Raw genomic sequence first — 19,711 nt, forward strand, 5'->3', positions numbered from 1 at the left:
TGAGATTCGAAACCTAAACTCTCGGCTCTTACAAGTCTCTGTCGATCGACAAGATCATTTACACGTAGTATACTTATAAGCTGAGTTGAATCTAATGTTAGCTAAAATTAACTATATTTGGTTGTTTACTTCAAAACTGTTATTATCGTATTTTCTTACCGTCTGTGAACAGGAGGTAAACAGGTTTTGAAGTGGCTACTTGAAGGTTTTTCCCATTGTCAAAGAGTATTTGTGTCAAATTAAGAGAGTTGCGGAGAAAGCTGCTGAAGACTCGGTAGTTAGGTAAGTAACTAGATGACGACATAGTCATTGTGACGTCATAGTTACCACACGTGATATCAATGGAGAATTTTCCATAATGTAATAGTGACGATGGTTTTAGAATTTGCATCAATTTCAACTTTTATCTTTATACAGTTTATTTTGTCGTGTCAGCCTCTTCAATATACGTTTTTAAGTTTATTGTTCAAATTGTAAGGAAACGTATTAGTGAATTGACCACGCGTATGTTTGTAGCAGTAAGATTTTATCGTCTGATATTTCATGTATGCAATACTGGAAATGATGACACTTCTTGTATTGCTATTTGAATTTTGTACTTATTGTCAACCGACTATCCAACAATAACTTATGCGCTCGAAATCGTATACTTTGATAATAGTGTGTGATTCTAAGGCTTTCATTCGAGTTTGACATAGAGGACAAGTTTTGATAATTAAAATAAAAAACGGAAATACGCTAATATGATATAATGGTACCTCTATGAAAATAAACTACGTTTTTTTATGAAAAACTGTGCATCCTTTGACAGCGTTCTTAAAGCTGAAGTCCACCTGGGCTCAAACGTTGTGTCGTCTTCGAAGGATGGCGGACATTTCGGATCACTTCCTCCATCGTCTTGCGTCGTTGTTGTCGTCGGCGTCGTCGTCAGTCACGCTTTAGCTTTCCAGACTTTTTCCCTACCAGAGTTATCGTCCTTTGCTCATAGGAAATTTTCATAATCATTTTTTTCCGCATTTTTTTACGAACTGCTTGACATATCGATTTCTGACTTTGCATATGACTTAATCATATTCGATAAACAGTTTAATTTGACATCCTGTATCAATATTGTTTTTAACCTAAAGTTATAAAACGTTTGGGAATTCTTAATATTAACTAGATATTTTTCGCTACCACTTGTCACATCAGTATGTAACTTGAGCATGACTTTTCAATAAATGGGGGATTAAAGTTCGAGTTCAATCCTCGTGTCCAATTCCACCTATTTCTCGAGTTATGTCACAAACATATTAAGTATCATACAATCACGATACCGTTCACATATGACCTCAGATGTTGTGTGGACCTTACTATGCATCAATCAATCAACCGACAACAGAATGCACGATGCCTTTTTTAAAATAACACATTTTAAGTTAAATGGGCGCAGGAGAAACACCCTCTTCTGTGGAATTCTAGTTTTGGTTTCATCAGTTGCTCCACTATTTAAATTCAATTGCGAATTTGATAAAAATGGAGTAACATAAAATTTTGATTTAGAACAACTAGAAATGAATCGGGATAAATTGTGAATGGCTTTTAATCTGAATCTGAATCGTTATTAATTTCATATCTGACCTTATCTATGAACAGTTTTTTTTTTTTTTTGTTTTTTTTTTTTAGTTTTCACGGCGACTTTATTTCAATACTGAAATCTCATAAGCATCTAGGAGTTCATACTAGAAGAGAGTACTCATACAGATAGCATTATGACTAAAACAAAGACATCAAAATATACAAAATGTATATATTTACGTAGAAAATATGTTCAACCATGTCTAGAATATTGTGAGGTTTGACATAATTGTAAGAAAAGAAAGAGAACAGAAGCATTCAGTATTAAAGGCAGCTAGAATTATCACAGGTTTGCCAAGTTTTACAAGTAAATCCTTAAAACAACGAGGAATTAAGAAAAACTCAATTTTTCATCAAACTATCTTGAATCCCTTCTTTCTCCGGAAGTGTCTGATCTGTCTGCTTATAACATCAGAATTAAAGATGAATTTGAAATTCATCATTATCGTCTAAGTTTAACTATGTCATTTTTATACCAAATCCATGTAATTTATGGAATAATGTGTCTCTGGAATTAAAAATAAAATATTAGTAATTTGAATCATTTTTCAAAATCCCAAAACAACAATCCTGTGTTAATTTTTTTTTCACAAAGTATGGAGAAAGGAATGTAAACAAATTACATTGTCGAGTCCACGAGACTAAATATGTCACAAAATCGTAATCTTAGTCCAATTTTGTCAAGTTATAACTTTGAGATCATACGCAGAAGTTAATTCATAAAGCAGTCAGCGGATTTTTACTAATTATCCCATGCTTTAGGTAGCAGTGTACAGTAAATATGCCCAATTTTGAAAAATATGGCACATGTCTTAGATATGTCAACATAACCAGGCAACCCTACATATTACCAATAATAATGTATATGTATTTGTATTCTATAACACATTTGCAATTTTATTACAGCTCTAAAGGATAAGTAAAGTTATTTTTTCAATGTTTTTTTAGGCCTGTGAAAACCATGGAACACTGTATCAAAAATTAAAAAAAAAAAAAAATGCAAAATATCATGATATTTGACCCAAAATGACACAATCATCTACACAATTATTTTTTTCTGAAACCTATTTGAAATCAAATATCTCTTTCCCAAATACAGAATTGATCTTGTTTTGACATATGTTGTACATTAAGTTTTCCCGCAATCTTACCATGAGTCATCATTTTTCGCTGTAGGCAAAACTAAATTTCCTGTGTAAATTTTTTTTTTTTTTTTTTTTTTTTTTTTTGTTCAAAAATTTTATTTTCAAAGACACCAACAAAATACAAAAATGTCCTCACACACGAGGGCTAGCATTCGCCATACTTCATTCATTCATTCCGTTTATTCCGTATATGTTAAAATAGTGTTGTGCAGCCTTGTAAGGGGAGCTTACTCCGAATCAAGTGCTCCTTGTAGTCTCGCATTCCCCAGACTCTCGTCCTCGCTCGAGACTGCCTCAAACGAGAGTCTGGTCAGATTGCTATTTGAATTTTGTGATACCAAAACGAGGCTTACCGAAAAATCGGTAAAGTTTTTCATTGGCTGACAGCTACACACCCACAAAATAAAGAAAACAAACAAAATGGCGACTGAGAGAAAGTTTCAAGAAGCTCTGGAGTTCACGCTTGTGCAAAGAAACATCGATTTCCAACTGAAAGATTTGCAGCTCGCTATTCTGAAGGATGTCGTTATGAGTAAGAAAGACGTTTTAGCAGTGTTACCGACAGGATATGGGAAAACTATCATCTATTCGCTTATACCAACTCTGGTGGATGCATATGAAAGCAAAACTGACAGTATTGTTATCGTTGTTTCCCCACTGGTTGCTCTGATGGAAGACCAGGTTGTCAATATTGAAGCTAGTGGGATCCGCTGTGTATACGCAAGTAAACAGCAAACAAGAGGTGAGTTACATTACATGTGCTTGTGCTCGAATGAGTTTCCGATATTTCAAAAGTTATGCCTGTTATAGTAGATACAGTATGATTAATGCATTGTTATTGTTGACAGAACGTCAAACTATACAGTAATAGATCTACTTTTAAATGAATTTTATAAAACCACATTTAGTAAATTTACCCATTCTGCTTCAGAAACTGATACAGAGCTGAAAAATGGAACAGTCCCGATTTTGATGATGAGCCCAGAAGCCCTTTTCCACGGGGAATGGAGACAGCTGTTTTCTTCCGAAACATATCAGACTAGAGTTGCAGCCATTGTTGTTGATGAAGCACACTGTGTAGAACAATGGTAAGTGATATGAAATTCTACATAACATTGCTAGTAGCATGCCCAATAAAAAGAACATTTATTTTTAGTGCCCTACGGGTGAAACCTGGGGGACTATATATGTTTTGCCTGCGTCCGTCCGTCCGGTTAAAGTCTTGGTTAAAGTTTTATATGGCACATGTACACCATTCACTTAATGATGGTATAATGATGGTATAATGGTATAATGATGGTATAAGGATGCTGATTCTTTAATTTGCATAGAGATTCTTTCGGTGTGTGGCATTACTTTTGTATGGTTAAAACTTTTTTCTCTGTATTTTTTAGGTTAAAGTTTTATAATGGCACACCATTCACTTAATAATGGTATAAGGATGCTGATTCTTTGTACAGTTAAAACTGAAAAAAAATATTTTCATTTTTTTTAAATTTTGGCATATTATGAACTTAAATTTGCTCTGTAATGAATGCTTCACTGATATGAGATTCTTTTGGAATAAAATCAGTGTACTACTATGCTGTGCTATGCATAATCATGTTTATATTTCAATCTAAGGCTGTTATTACACATTTCAATTTAAATTGAAATAATTCACTTTAGATTCTTTTACTCTTTATACAGTAGACTTAATACCGGAGTATCTTTTAGGGGCAGGAAACATTAAGTTGAATTTACACATTGTTTGGAGTGAACTTATTTCTATAAAATGATCATGCTTCAGTTTTGTAAACATTTTTACTGAAATTTGGCTAAAGGTATATATATATATATATATATATATGTATATGTGCCGGTAGGGGACATGTATTGGTTTAGCAATACTCACACAATGCTTGTTATTCTAAGAATTCTCTAAATTTCTAAGTGAAATGAACTCCTGTTCTATATAATTCTTCCAAATTGTGGTATAAATGCTGTTGTAATGATAACACTGTTGAGCTTTATCTTGATTATTTTCAGGGGAGATGAATTCCGAACGGATTATGGAAGATTAGCAGAGCTGAGAAGCATTTTACCAAAAGCTGGTATGCTGGCTTTGACAGCCACGGCTTCACCAAATTCCCGAATGTTAATAAAGAAAAAGCTCTGTATGGAACAAGCAAGTGTGATTGTCGGAAACTGTAACAGACAAAACATTACCCTAAATTGTGTTAAAGCACCATATGATCCTAAAGCAGCATTCCTGTGGTTAGTTGAACGCCTTAGGACAGAAAAGCAGCAGTATCCAAAGACTGTCATATATTGTCGCAGCATAAAATCATGTTCACTTTTATTTAAACTGTTTACAGATATTATGGGAGACCTTGCATATTGTGGAACTAAATGTGCAAAAAACCGGTTATTTGCCATGTATCACCATTCAACCTCAACAAAATGTAAGAAGATCATCATGGATAACTTTCCAAATCCTGACAGTACTTGTAGGATTGTAATTTGCACCTCAGCTTTCGGCTTAGGAGTCAATGTGCCCGACATCAATATGGTTATTCACTGGGGGGCTTCAAGGTCTATTGAAGGGTTTATGCAGGAATTCGGAAGGAGTGGTCGGGATGGAGGAAGTGCTATGTCTGTTTTGTATTATCATGGAATGGACATTAGCAAAACTTCAACAGATGACAAGATGAGGTCATATGCAACTGCAGATACCTGTCGGCGTGTTTTGTTACAAGAACACTTTACTCCAGATGTCAGCATTAATATGCAAATTAATCCACAACATTTATGTTGTGATAATTGCTACAGAAACTGTAAGTGCTCAAATTGTCCAGATTTACATACTGCCCTTCTTTCAGACTTAGAAGAAGATAATGATTTGTGTGCAGCAGCTTCAACAGTGGTGTGTCATGTTGTGTCGGAATCTCAACAAAAAGAAATTTCCGTCAACCTACACGAATATAGACAAATGCTGGTAGAGGAGAACAGTGTTCCATCTCTATTGAACACAGATATTTCAACTGGACTCAGTGTTTCATTGATTGACTCCATTACGAACAATGTTCAATATATAGGTAGTATAGAGGACCTATTGTCAGAGTACATATTTGATCAAAGGATTGCAAGTTCAGTGATGGACATTATTAACCGTAAACAAATATTTACAAATGGCTTATGTACAATACAAATTTACAACTAATAATGATGTTATTACACGTTCATTTTTATTGATGAACTATTTTTTATACATTTTATACAACAGGCAACCTAGAAAGGAAAACCCTTCCTTATGTATTCTAAAGCCTTAAGCTAACTAGTACTGATACAGACATGTCAACCTCTGAAACATTCAATGAGGGAGATCTCCCTCATTTTTCTACACCAGAAATGAGGGAGAAAGTGAGTGAAAAATTTGCGAAGCAATTTTTTTGTTGATGTAGCTATTGGAGATGTTTCACGCCATAGCCTTTAGGTGTCAATTACCCCAGGTCATCTTCCCCCAGAAAAGGTCAGCTGAATCCTTCCCTGCAGTGTAAGGAGGCAGGCCACACATGTGGTAATGTTAATACATTAGACACAGATAAATGTGATGCATGTCAAATATTTCATCTTTATCTACCTAACTGTATCCTTATATTGCCTGGTATATTAAAATATTATTATTTCAAATACAGTGTATGTGTTAAATTTTTATATGAAAATATTCCTCTGAGATTTAATGTGTCTTGTGTATCTTGATTGAGGGTGGGCAATTATATTGCAAAACTCATATATCTATTGCAATATTTTTCAGTGAGATTGTGATCATGATATGATTTTCAATATTTGAATATATTGCAGCAAAATTCAACAACTATTTGAGGGATTTCAACAGCAGAATTTTGGATATGTACACTTCAAGATAATTCTATATTGAAACCTTGAATATACTTGCATGATATATCACATATTCCTTTAAAGACTGCATTATATTGCGATATGAAAATTGTTTGCAATACCCACTCCTACCTTTCATAGGTCTGTATATATTTCACAAATTATTTATCTATACACCCATTATTAGCTGGTTCTATTGTACCAGTAAATGCATACAACTCCTACTTGTGTGTTGCTAAAGAAAAATCATGACTTTCAAAAGTTTTTTAATAAGGCAAGAAAGATGTTTTACCTGAGATTATTAATTAATCACAATATATAGGTACTTGAAAACACCTAATTTCCAGTGTTGAACAATATCACAGCTGATCATGAATACTTAGTAATTTATTATAAATAAAATGTCTTATCTTCTGACACTGATATTGCTAATTTAATCCTCCACATGTACACATGGAAGTTAAATAATTCATGCATACACTTTATATATAAGACATGTGAGCTGTATACAAAATGTCAATATCTTGAGTTAAATCAACATAACAAAATTTTCAAACTGCACATACACCACCCACATTCTATAGCTATACATACATGGTAAATTCCACATATCTGGTGTACATGTTCTAGTAGCTTAACAAATTTTACAACTTGAAACACATTTCAGATGCCTACTTTCCATTGATTTTGAATAATCCTTTAAATTTCACCAATGAATGATGTACTTGACATAAATATACAAAATATCAGTATTTTAAGATGAATCAACATAAAAATTCAAACTGCACATAACCGACTGTCATTCTACATAGATTTCACACACTTTTTGGTAACTTGCTGGTAACTTTAGAAATTTAACTTCTGGAAACTTACTAAAATGTCCTTTCTCCTGGTAGCTGGTATCAGTGTACAACACATGATAATCTAAAATGCATACTTTCCATTTGAATACTCCTGCTTCTTGACATTTAACCATTTGTGTAAGGCATGCGAGTTGACATTTTGGAACATATCAAACTGTTCTTGGAAAGAGTCATGTTGCCTACCTCTTATGACTGAAAACACATTTGCATTCTTCAGTTGGTTCACAACAGCCTTTATATCTTGTGTTTTGTCTCTTTGTGCATGGTGTATTCCTGCTGGATGAACACCAATTTCTCTTTCCAATTTCTCATTGACATTGTGGCAGAACATCATTGTTTTACCTATGCGGTCAACAATCTCTGGAGTTTGATTTGGTCCAAGTAATTTAACACGACCCTTTGCATACTTGTTAAGCAGTTCCATGACATAATCCCCATCCAGATTCTTGTCTTTTCCTCCAGACAAATTGACAAACCGATTCCAAATTATCTGATGTCTTTGCTTCTCTGTGAAAAGTGCATTCACACCTGCTAAAAGCAAGAAAGATTCAAGTCTGTACTTAATCTTGTGTGAAAGGTCATATACTAATAGACCATACTTCCAGTGTCTTATCTGTCGAATACCATCCCCATTTCTAGTAGCTAGAACATAGATTTTCCTGAGAAGCCCATATTTTGTGACATTGGTGGCATAATTGTACACTCCATCATCAACTATTGGCCCTTCAATGGCAGTTTCATCATCCTCAATCCTATTGACTGTTACTGTCAAGCTGTTCAAGAAGAATGTGTCCACTATTTCCCCAACAATCTTATCTAACAACCTCTTTTTGGATCCTTCATCAGCAGATTCTGTGAACAGTGGGACTTTTGGACAGGGATCCTCAATGCTATCCATTCCAAATGCTTTCAGAGCTGCTGCAATAACATGAGCACTTGTCACTAGGTCAATAAAAGATCCAACTGCATGATAATCTGCACTCACATTTTTTGTGACATTTCTTCTATTTATGACATTCCTTAGTTGATACAATGTGCCTGTTTCTCGTGCACTTCCTGGTTTGTAGAACCGGTCCATCATTGCCTGAAAAAATATAATCATTAATGAAACTAGTGATCTCTATCTACAATTGCACAGTAAAATATATGACTGAATATCAGTTAGTGATGGGTAATATTTTTAAGACAATAAGATGTGACCAATCCAAATGTCAAGAAGGAAATATTGAATGGAAAGAATTTGAAAAAAAAACTTCACAATACACAACTAAAAGTAAATTTACAAAGAGTCTACAGTCATTGATATTCCAAAAAGTTTGAATTCTGAAATTAAAGAGTGACATAGATTGATTACAAACTATTCTATTAGCTCTACAAGGTCAATGGGTGTGAGAAATGAAAAACTGAAATGGGCACTATAACAATAATTGGTTGTTCATAATTTGACTAGCTTTGTGTTATTTGATATTGTTAGAAATTTATTATGATCCCCGAATTGTGCATCACTCTGGCTTCTGTGAACATATATGAAGTTAATAGTAGCATTAAAGATGGAACACATCTAGGTACTAGTAGAGGCAAGGTCCAAAACATGTTATAAATTGGACATTAATTATAACTACCTGCAGGAAATTTATTTTCTCATGAAAATCTTCCACCATAGTTATCAAACCCTCCAATCTTTCCTCTTGTGTATCTCCATCAAGACGAGCCATATGTGCACCTCTAATTCGCTCACACGTCAATTGGTCACCTCCAACTGGAATTGCTTGCATCTTAGGATTTGTTTCTTCTCTGAAAAAACCCCAAGGAAATTCATGGAATTTATATTCCCACTTTCTTGACATATTTGAAGTTACATATCGTTTACATATAAGTTAAAACATGTCATTATCAAGGTATTGATAACTAATGTATTCATTGAAAATATGAAAAGTATATTTGTAATTTGTTTGTATTCACTATATATTAATATCAAAGATTAAAACTGCAATTGAAATCAATAAATAGTTAATTATTGATAACTAGCCCTTTGGCCTGTTCATTGATAAAGTATTGAAATGTACCTTTCTTGAATCTCTTCCAATTCAGTTCTGGCTCCAGGGACATACTGTTGTAAGTGCTCAAGGATCTCTATCATATCATTGGTTTTGTTTTCATTCTTTAGCAGAATTCCAAGTGGTATCTATCAAAATTGAAGTAAAACATTTAAAATCGAATTTTGTAATTACAATGCATTGGTATTACAATGTTGATGTATGAAAATATTTTTTCCTGTTAATTTCAATATTTCAATTTATAAAACATTTCAAATCTTTGCAAAAGAGACAAAAAATACTTTTCACTTTAGTACACATGTCATTTCATACTTTTTCTTTTAAAGTGTATACATAGAAATTTGATGATAAAGGAAATTTTAGCTCAATGCTTACCACTGTATGTTTCTAATTGAATGCAAGAAGTATCCCAACAAAACACTGCTGATTCTACATCAAAAAGGAACAAAACTGCAACAATTAACATTTCAACAGAATTATGCAATAAAATACTGCAGAACTGGTCATATTACAAAACATGGCCTTGGCATGTACATACATTGACATCTAGAGAAAGAATAATTCACTTTTTTTTTTAAATTCAATACCAACAAACTTTCCCTATATATATATATATCCTATATATATATATATATATATATATAACCCTTATTATTGACAACATGAAGGTTGATCTACTGTTATATGTTTTAATATCCATTTTAATTCTGTGTCTGACATTGTTAAATGTCAACCCCCTTTCAATGTTGGCTAACCAAATATCTTGAATAGACAAATGACTTTGTGGTTATGTTTTCTGCAGTATTTTAGATGTCTGTTAGTAAACGCATGCATTGATTTTGTTAGAAATCTGAACTTAACAAACTTGATCAGTACACAAAATGCATGTGTTAATAAATGTATTCAAAAAGCTCTAAGAATTATTATGACTATGAATATAATGGACATGCAATGACATGCATGCATAAATGATTTGGTCCATATTTTATACAATTTTCATACCTTTAAAATTAAACCATAATTAATTATAATTATTATTGTCATAAATTACAAACCAATTATTTTACCATGGGTACACTTAGGACTCACTATACAGACCTAAGTTCCCTGGAGAATTATTGGTTTATTTCCAAATTCTGATGTGGCACAGATAGTTCAATTTATTTTGAACAAATTCCTCTGTGTTGAAATGTAACTAATAAGGATCAGATCCCTATATAATGAATATATCCAGGCTAAGAAAATCACTAGTGCCACATAAAACTGGAAATTTATGCATTTCTTTTCAATAATTTTCTTTTCAATAATTTTGATAAAATTAACAATCTATTCTATTGAATTGTAACAGGATGCAATTGATATATTATAAATTATCAAAATTTAAAAGGTTAAATTTTTTCTCATTCATTTCTAGATAGTTGTACAAATATTTGGGAAGAATATCAAGTTATAAATCTTATTATTATGGTTACCATTTCCTTCATGTAAAAGATTTTACATTAATTATAGCAAATATCAAATATCATTGCAAAGATTGAAAGATATATTGCATGAAAAACTCAAGATATCAAAGCATCAAATCAAAGTATTGCATCCAATTAAATTCAAATCTTCCAAAATGAAGAAAAAAAACATGAACTTTTAACAACAACTCTGAATGTGACATATATAATATACCACAATAGATTTCTTCGACATTTCTGCTGAATAAGCATGTTGGAATTGTTTAGGACAAATATTTTCAAAGATTTTGAAGGATGACAGATGTTCGATCAGAATGTTGGATACAACCTGTATCATGTCTTTTCTAAGAGTGTAATTGTCCTCAGCAGTAGGAAGAAATTCGCTGTTTTCAACCTCCATCAAATTTCCGACAGGCTCATCTGTGAAACCCTCACAGCTCACTCTATCTACAACAGACATGATTTGAGTAAAATGCCTCGACACATTTTGATGTTCCTGTGTCATTTCCCTGACTTTTATATGAAAGTCCAGGTTGTCGAGGTTAAATCTGTAGCCTAGGGGTTCACCATGTTGTTGAAATTCTGAATGGTAGATGGTTGAATAGGAATGTTCATCTATGACTGAGGGTTGATCTAATCCTCCTGCATAAGAGTGTTCAGTGCTCACCCTATCCACAATACTTTTAGCAGCAATAGTGTCTGCTAACCTCCTCTGATAGGTTTTCATTACTTGCTCATTTAGTTTTTTCGCTGTGTTCAACTTTTCATTCAAGGTTGTATGGGTTACAGAAAAACCCAGCTTTGCAAGCACCGAAAAGCCATCTTTCTGTAATTGGTTGTTGTACATTGTTATGGCAACAACATGTTGAAGAGAGTTAAGCATTTTTGAACGTCCCTGCAAAAGAACACACAAAGCTGCACAAACCTTAACCTGATCGAATGTCTTGCTATAACCAGAGGTTGCTGCTTGGGTTGCACATGCCCATAACATGGGTGCATGACTTTCAAAATCCTTTTGAATTTCTTTCATGTTGAAGTTTTCCAAATCTCTAGTTTCCCGTTTCTGTAAATGTACTTCAAATTCATTTGTTTGTTTTGAAAAGACACAGCATTCCTGTTCAATTAACTTCTTAACTGCCTTCTTTGCATTTTCTTTGGTTGCATGGTCTGAAGAATTTACAAGTAATGATAAAGCCTTTTTGAAGCTTCCATTTGCTAATGATTTTACAATTGGAAGCATCTGTTCACAGAGTTTTGAAGATCGAAATGACACTGTATGTTTCAGGGTTTTCTTAACCGAAAGTGATGAAGATTTGATTCTCTTTTGTTGGTTACTACTTTGAGGCCCAGGTGAAAATGGAACAGCGAGATCCTCTGTGAATGAGCTCGAGGCTTTTTTTGATGGAGTTAAAAACAATGATCTTGTTGATGGCTTTCTAATTACTGTTTGTTGTCTAGACTGCTTTTCTAGGGATCCTGAAAAACATAATTGAATATCGAAAATAATATATATGTAACAGATATCTGCCAGTGTAAGTGCATGAAGATATATATCCTTTCCTAGATTATAATCACCTCTAGCTACCACCTGTCTACTGTAAACATATATAATGTCAAGTTTTATATTACTAATTATTAACTTTTGAGCATATAATGTTACTGAGTTAACACTCATCATATCATATTTTATGACTTTGATATTATTGTAATATAACTAACAAATGCTATATTTACGTGTTCATATCTAAGTCAGGCAGAAAAAAAAGATTTCCATGCCTTTATCATCTGGCCTTTACGCTATAGATTAATCCTAATAAACAAGTTATGATGCAGACATTTGTGACGTAATTTAAGTAGTTGTTTCAGTTATCAATCATTTATTTAGATTATGCGTTTACATCAAACACAATCTGGATATAAGGTAGAATGGTTCTTCTGAATATGTTCCGATTGTTACATGCATGATAATATTGAATAAAAATTAAATGCTGAAAATACCTTGATCTGGAGTAGCTCTCTTGTCAGGAAACTTAGATTGTCTTGGTGTTCCAGGTGTTCCTATGGCCATACTTCGTTTTTTCACAGATATGACTTTAATAAATGTTTGTGACGACATCATAACTTTGTCATATAATTGTGACCGTCTGCAGTCCATGTCTTTTATTCGTAGCAGCAGTTTATAACAAGGCGAACACACATATGTCCCAACATTTTCTTCGATACAGAGATTGTTCTTGTAACAGTAACATACAATTTCAAAAGCAGGACCCTTGTTCTTATCTTTTCGGATTATGTAGTACCTTTGTTTGTTTTCTAAACAACAAGAAACACACCTGTCACTGTCTGGAAAGCGAATTCTGTCAGTTTCTTTTACTGGAGTTGCCATATTTGTTTACATTTTTCAGCGCCCTCTACCGGTCACAAAATTCAAATAGCAATCTGACCAGACTCTCGTTTGAGGCAGTCTCGAGCGAGGACGAGAGTCTGGGGAATGCGAGACTAAAAAGAGAGGTGAGTACAAAAGTCGACACGGCCATTTTATCCGGATTTTGTTTTTCCTGTGATATACATATTTATACATGGTGAGATAATTATTTTATCCTCTGCTAATTTCAATTTTTTTAAATTTAATTTACAGTTCTTATTTTAGCGACGAAAAAAGTGTTATGATAACAAAAACCGAAAATAAAATAAAAGGTTTGATTTTTATAATAATTTCCGGACTACGTCGATTAAACTATTGGACTACGACCTCGGAAAAAATGTAAACAACGCGCTGCTGCGTTGCGGGTATTTTGATGCACAGAAGAGGATTTTTCGTCAGTTGCAGCCGGACTATTTTATAATTGGTAGGTTTTTATGTAAATACACATGTTTGTTCATCCAAAATCTAGAATTCAGTCTTTTAATATCGATGTTAGGCGAGTTTGAAAACTGGCCGGCCCGGCCCGAAATCAAAAGCAGACGGGCAGACGACAGTCCTACCTGACACGTTTAAATTCCCAATGTTAGCCCTTTCGCAACCAAATGTGACAAATACTTCAAAAATACTACAAAACACGTCTTCATTCCAACTTAATCGTCTTCGTGTTGATAGTTTTCCTCAAATGTCATGAATTGGATTATTTTTGCAGGCAAATCGCCTTGGTGGGCTTACTAAAGGCGAGATAGAGGAAGAGAATTGACCGGAATGTTCAATAAGTACTCGGTGATTTAAACTTGATAGGATTGTTTTTTATCAATTCTATCAATTCTTTATTAAGACCCTGCGTAAGGATAAACATGCTAAATAAAGAGGATACAGAACAGTATTGATATATATTGTTTTTCATTTTACATGATAGAGTCTAGGTACCTTCAAGACGTGTTATATTAATTTATTAAGCATCAATGCATTGAAAATTATATAAGACTTATTCATAGTGAATTGATTGAAAACGACTCGTTCTCTAGTATTTTTTTCATGCACATGTCTGTGTCAATTACAAAAAGATAAAGGTCACATGTTACAGTGATTAGTGAAACATAAACTGTATGTTTGCCAGCGACCTAGCATCTTCATACCTTGAGATCATATTTAAAACAAAATTCACACAATGATAAGGATGTTAATATCTCCAGACAAGATAAGTCTCAGGGTTTTTAATGATTCAGTTTGTTGGTTTGTACAGTATAGCTTTCCTAAATTAACACATTATATTATTATAGGACAAACTCTATTTGACACCATCATATACCGTATTTATTCTAATAAACGTCCCCACCCTAAAAAACGCCCCAAAAATTCCTCAATTCGAGAAAAAGAACTTACCGTGGTATGTAATTGCAATTTCATACCCGGGTGTCAAAATGTTTGTCACTTAGTTTTACAATGTTTTGTATACATATACACATGTTTCATGGTGTGAAATGGGTACATTTGTACATACAACAGATCTCACAACTTACCGACTCTGAAAAATTTTGATCTCCATTAAACGCCCCCCCCCCCCCCCCCCCCCCACCTGGAAAATTTCACGCCCCCAGGGCGTTTATTAGAATAAATATGGTAAGCACAATATGTAATTAGGCCTAACTGATTTTAACAAAAATATTTTTGTAATTAATGGTATATATGGGTATCGATGAGGCAAAGCCTCATGAAAAATATGCTCATGTGTTTTAAATACCAGCACTGCCTGAAGGGCCAGTGATCTTATGCCTTGCGCAATGTCTGTTATCCATTCTCATCCATCAATATTTCCATTAAATCTCTACTGTTTCTCTGAATTCCAGAATGGATCTGATGATAAACACATGGTATGGCTCCTATATAGGGCCAGAAAGAGGTGCTCAATAGGGTAAAAATAGAAGAAAAAAAAACTTAAAAAAAATAAAAACAATTAAAAATCCTTCTTGTTAAAGAATAACAGGATTTAGTCCACCTTTGAGTTAGAACCATTGTTAGGAGAGGCAGCTCAAAAAGTAGGAAACTATTTGTAGTATAACTTTCATGATAGTATTTTGCCATGATTACTGAAATATCCAGGTGTAAGTAATGCAGGCCCTCTGGGCCATTTGTTATTTGAGCAATATTATTGGTCAATCAAGTATCCCAATAGTAGTTTGTAATTTCAATTATACAATTTCTTTGAAGTCTCAATGTTTGCTTACTAAGATTTATGAAACCTTTTTTAACATGATCAGTATGGAATAAATACTGATTTATTGGTTTAACACTTTGTGCCAAAATTATATAATGTAAAGTTTCTATTCTTTTCCAGACTGAAAAAACAATATGCCAAAACACTTTTGTTGTGTTGAGGTGTAGATCTGATCCCTCAGCCTGTAGTCCTAAAGGAAAAAACTAAAAAGAATCATCGACTGAAAGAGTTGTGGTCAGCTTGTCGAGTGAGAATGGCTTGATCAAATCAACTGGTATTATCATGGAATAGCAATCAGCATGTCTTGACAAATTCCCAGGAGGCAGATCTGGATTTCTACCTAGACTTACAGTGTTGCTTCTCGGGGCCCTGGAATCTCTAAAGTCTGTGGAACTGAACATCAGTTCAACCACACGAACCATAAGAACTGTGTACTATGAAGAAAACCATCAACTCCGCAAAATCTATAACTGTTGTGCTTTCTCCTGTAACACAGGTATTGTTTTATGTTAGCATTTAATTAACAGTTGACAGTAGATTCTACATGCCATGAGCGAGGACTGTTTAAAAAAAATTGCAAAAGGATTCAAGACTTTTAAGGGGGATTTATTTTATGGATGGTGTGTTGAAAAAGGAAGAGAAAGAGAAGTGGGAGAAGATAAGAATATGAGAGGAAGGGTGAATAGAGAAACATGTTAAATGCTAGTGTTAAAGAGTAAGAAGGAAAACAGAAATAAAAATAGTGTTGTGAGAGAAACGAAAATGAGAATGGAAGGGAGGGTAGAAGATGTTGGAAGTAAGTAAGGTGTGTAAATGTTGTTATATTGTTAAATATTGATTGAATAAAACATTATGAATCTATTTGATGTTTTTTTTTGTTTTGTTTGCTATATTTTTGAAAGGCTTCTTTATAAATTATAACATACATACATGTATTAGCATTTTGTTTATCAATACAATGATTATTAGTTTTTAGCCCACCATCATCAGATGGTGGGCTATTTAAATCGCCTTGCGTCCGTGGTCCGTCCATCCGTCCGTAAACAATTCTTGTTATCGCTATTTCTGAGAAAGTACTAAAGGGATCTTTCTCAAATTTCATATGTAGGTTTCCCTTGGTGCCTAGTTATATATATATTGTATTTTGGGACCGATCGGAAAACAACATGGCCGAGAGACAGCCATCTTGGATTTTGACAATTGAAGTTTGTTATCGCTATTTCTGAGAAAGTACTGAAGGGAGTTTTTTCAAATTTCATATGTAGGTTCCCCTTGGTGCCTAGTTATGCATATTGCATTTTGGGACTGATGAAAAACAGCATGGCCGACAGGCAGCCATCTTGTATTTTGAACATTGAAGTTTGTTATCGCTATTTCTGAGAAAGCACTGAAGGGATCTTTCTCAATTTTCATATGTAGGTTATCCTTGGTGCCTAGTTATGCATATTGCATTTTGGGACTGATCGGAAAACAACATTGCCGACAGGCAGCCATCTTGGATTTTGAACATTGAAGTTTGTTATCGCTATTTCTGAGAAAGTACAGAAGGGATCTTCCTCAAATTTCATATGTAGGTTCCACTTGGTCTGTTGTTATGTATATAGCATTTTGGAACCAATCGTAAACAACACGGCCGACAGGCAGCCATCTTGGATTTTGACAATTGAAGTTTGTTATCGCTATTTCTGAGAAAGTACAGAAGGGATCTTCCTCAAATTTCATATGTAGGTTCCACTTGGTCTGTAGTTATGCATATTTGCATTTTGGGACGGATCGTAAACAACATGGCCGACAGGCAGCCATCTTGGATTTTGACAATTGAAGTTTGTTATTGCTATTTCTGAGAAAGTACTGAAAGGATCCTTCTCAAATTTCATATGTAGATTCCCCTTGGTCCCTTGTTATTGATATTGCATTTTGGGACCAATCGGATAACAACATGGTCAACAGGCAGCCATCTTGGATTTTGACAATTGATGTTTGTTGTCGATATTTCTCAGAAAGAACTGAAAGGATCTTTCTCAATTTTCATATGTAGGTTCTCCTTGGTCCATCGTATTGCATTTTTGGACCAATCTGAAAACATTGTCGAAAGACAACCATTATCACTAAATCTCAAATTTCATATATAAGTTTCCCTTGTTTAAAAAGCACTGGAGGGATGTTTCTCAATTTATACAGATTAGTAAGAGGAAGGGAAAAAAGAGAAAAGTTCAATCTGACATGGAACCTATGAAGATCATTCAATTGTGGGCGCCAAGATCCCTCTGGGATCTCTTGTTTTCAAGTAAAACTAATGTAAACAGCATGTGAAATATATGTAAAGCTCACGTGAAATTCATGTGAATTTTTTCATGTGAAAAATTTCACGTGAATTTCACTTTTTTGCCCTTTTCACGTGAATTTCACGTGAAGGAATATTGCCTGTGTACATGTACAGTCAACAATTGATCTACCCGCTCGCTCAAGCGGAACTACTATCACCGCTGCCTATTAAATCTTTAAACGACTGAAACAATAGCGTAATTACTTCCGAGGTGTTCAGAATACGTCTGTATCATGATCAACTGTCACTGCTGTCTATCGGTAACATGCCAACTCAGGAACAGTAACATTTCATACGCGCATGCGAAGCTAAACTTCCTGTGTTAACACACATGGAAATGGCGTGTTATCGGTAAAACGTAAGTAGGCCTATCGAACAGTATTTTATATGTCTAATAGAAGGTAATAGTTCTGTTACGTTTTACATATAATTCGTGTTAAATGTAAACGGCTTTTTGATATGACGTTAATAAATTGTCATTCGGCTGAATTCCGTTTAATCGTTATTCCTTTTGCAAACATGACATGTGCAGTACATTATATCGTTATTGACGTGACTTTAATAAGTGAAAGAAAATCTACCGTGACTGTCTATCGGCAAAACTACGAGTGACAGAACGAAGCATTACATATACATACATGTACATGTATTGATCAGTCTTTACACTAATCTGTTGAGCGAAAGAGCGCAGTAATAATGATCATATAATGTTGACAAATATTGACCGAAGTTTGCACCAAAAATGACAACTCGAAGTTTTCTCGTGGTCCCGTTGAGTTCGAGTTAACGAAGTTCCACTGTATAATGCAAAATGCTAAACTGGTCGTTTGACTAACATGGAATCCCAGATAATGGAACGAAATCTTGCACCAATCTATCATCTTCAAAAACCTCACTTTTGATCAGCGTACAATTCATGATAACACCAAATATTCCCACTTTTATCCAGACAAACGCGTGGTCAATGACCTTAACATAAGGTCATGGTAATATAAATCAGGAAGGGGAATAGGAACCCTGACGTGCACTCCTCTCATGCAACTTATAACTTGTAACGTACACAGAGTATGTACGTTAACTAGGGTATGAAAAACAAGTCATCGCAAGCGAGTACCAGCTGAATTATCCTAAAACCTTAACCTGAGCACCTGTTTCATGTTACTTTTTTACCGGTTCGCTTCGAAAGTCATATAAGACAGATTTTACTATAAATACGAAAAAAAATAAATTCCATGATAATGTCGGATGTGATTGTCTGGTCTTTGATACTCCATCGACTAAGAACATGTAAGATCTACTGGTCAACACCCTAGAAGTAAAAGCTCTCTTAAGAACGTGCCAGGTTTTGGAGGTGGAGGAAAGCCGGAGTACCCAGAGAAAAAACACCGGCCTACGGTCAGTACCTGACAACTGCCCCACGTAGATTTCGAACTCGCAACCCAGAGGTAGAGGGCTAGTGATAAAGTGTCGGGACACCTTTTTTTTTTTTAATTTTTCAATTTTTCAATGTCGGGACACCTTAACCACTCGGCCACCGCGGCCCTAAACAAAGGACGAACTGACGTGTTTGCACAACAGATTACCAAACAAGGTAGCACTATAACACATGTATATGCACACACGTATTGCATTGCAGGTAGATTTTTTAACTTAATTTTTTTTAACAAAACAACAAATGTACCTTTTTAATGTCCATGTAATCGTTATTCACAAAACAT

General features: G+C 34.2%; 2 protein-coding genes across 2 annotated transcripts; one reads left to right on the forward strand and one right to left on the reverse strand.

Moving 5' to 3' along the window:
• Positions 1-3,023: 3,023 nt before the first annotated feature.
• Positions 3,024-6,670, forward strand: LOC117326563 (Werner syndrome ATP-dependent helicase homolog). Its single transcript, XM_033883319.1, has 4 exons — positions 3,024-3,504; positions 3,694-3,850; positions 4,791-5,914; positions 6,606-6,670. The coding sequence occupies exons 1-4, from the start codon at positions 3,183-3,185 to the stop codon at positions 6,668-6,670; spliced, it is 1,668 nt and encodes a 555-aa protein (XP_033739210.1). The 5' UTR covers positions 3,024-3,182.
• An 895-nt stretch (positions 6,671-7,565) lies between these two features.
• LOC117326564 lies at positions 7,566-13,477 on the reverse strand. The gene is made up of 6 exons (XM_033883320.1): positions 13,023-13,477; positions 11,239-12,500; positions 9,937-9,990; positions 9,571-9,689; positions 9,127-9,298; positions 7,566-8,588 (listed from the first exon to the last, which is right to left on the reverse strand). Exons 4-6 carry the CDS (start codon positions 9,642-9,644, stop codon positions 7,566-7,568), a joined length of 1,269 nt encoding a protein of 422 aa, XP_033739211.1. The 5' UTR covers positions 9,645-9,689; positions 9,937-9,990; positions 11,239-12,500; positions 13,023-13,477.
• Positions 13,478-19,711: the final 6,234 nt, after the last annotated feature.

Source organism: Pecten maximus, chromosome 4 (assembly GCF_902652985.1).
Source record: "Pecten maximus chromosome 4, xPecMax1.1, whole genome shotgun sequence".
NCBI lineage: Eukaryota > Metazoa > Mollusca > Bivalvia > Pectinida > Pectinidae > Pecten > Pecten maximus.

What these genes read in the sequence shown, in the direction of transcription:
- LOC117326563 (XM_033883319.1), top strand. Translation starts at nt 3,183, where the DNA reads ATGGCGACTGAGAGAAAGTTTCAAGAAGCTCTGGAGTTCACGCTTGTG. An exon ending in AAGTAAACAGCAAACAAGAG is followed by an intron (nt 3,505 to 3,693) that starts GTGAGTTACATT and finishes ATTCTGCTTCAG; the next exon opens with AAACTGATACAGAGCTGAAA. An exon ending in GCACACTGTGTAGAACAATG is followed by an intron (nt 3,851 to 4,790) that starts GTAAGTGATATG and finishes GATTATTTTCAG; the next exon opens with GGGAGATGAATTCCGAACGG.
- LOC117326564 (XM_033883320.1), bottom strand. Translation starts at nt 9,644, where the DNA reads ATGATAGAGATCCTTGAGCACTTACAACAGTATGTCCCTGGAGCCAGA. An exon ending in TTGGAAGAGATTCAAGAAAG is followed by an intron (nt 9,299 to 9,570) that starts GTACATTTCAAT and finishes GGGTTTTTTCAG; the next exon opens with AGAAGAAACAAATCCTAAGA. An exon ending in AGAAAATAAATTTCCTGCAG is followed by an intron (nt 8,589 to 9,126) that starts GTAGTTATAATT and finishes ATATTTTTTCAG; the next exon opens with GCAATGATGGACCGGTTCTA.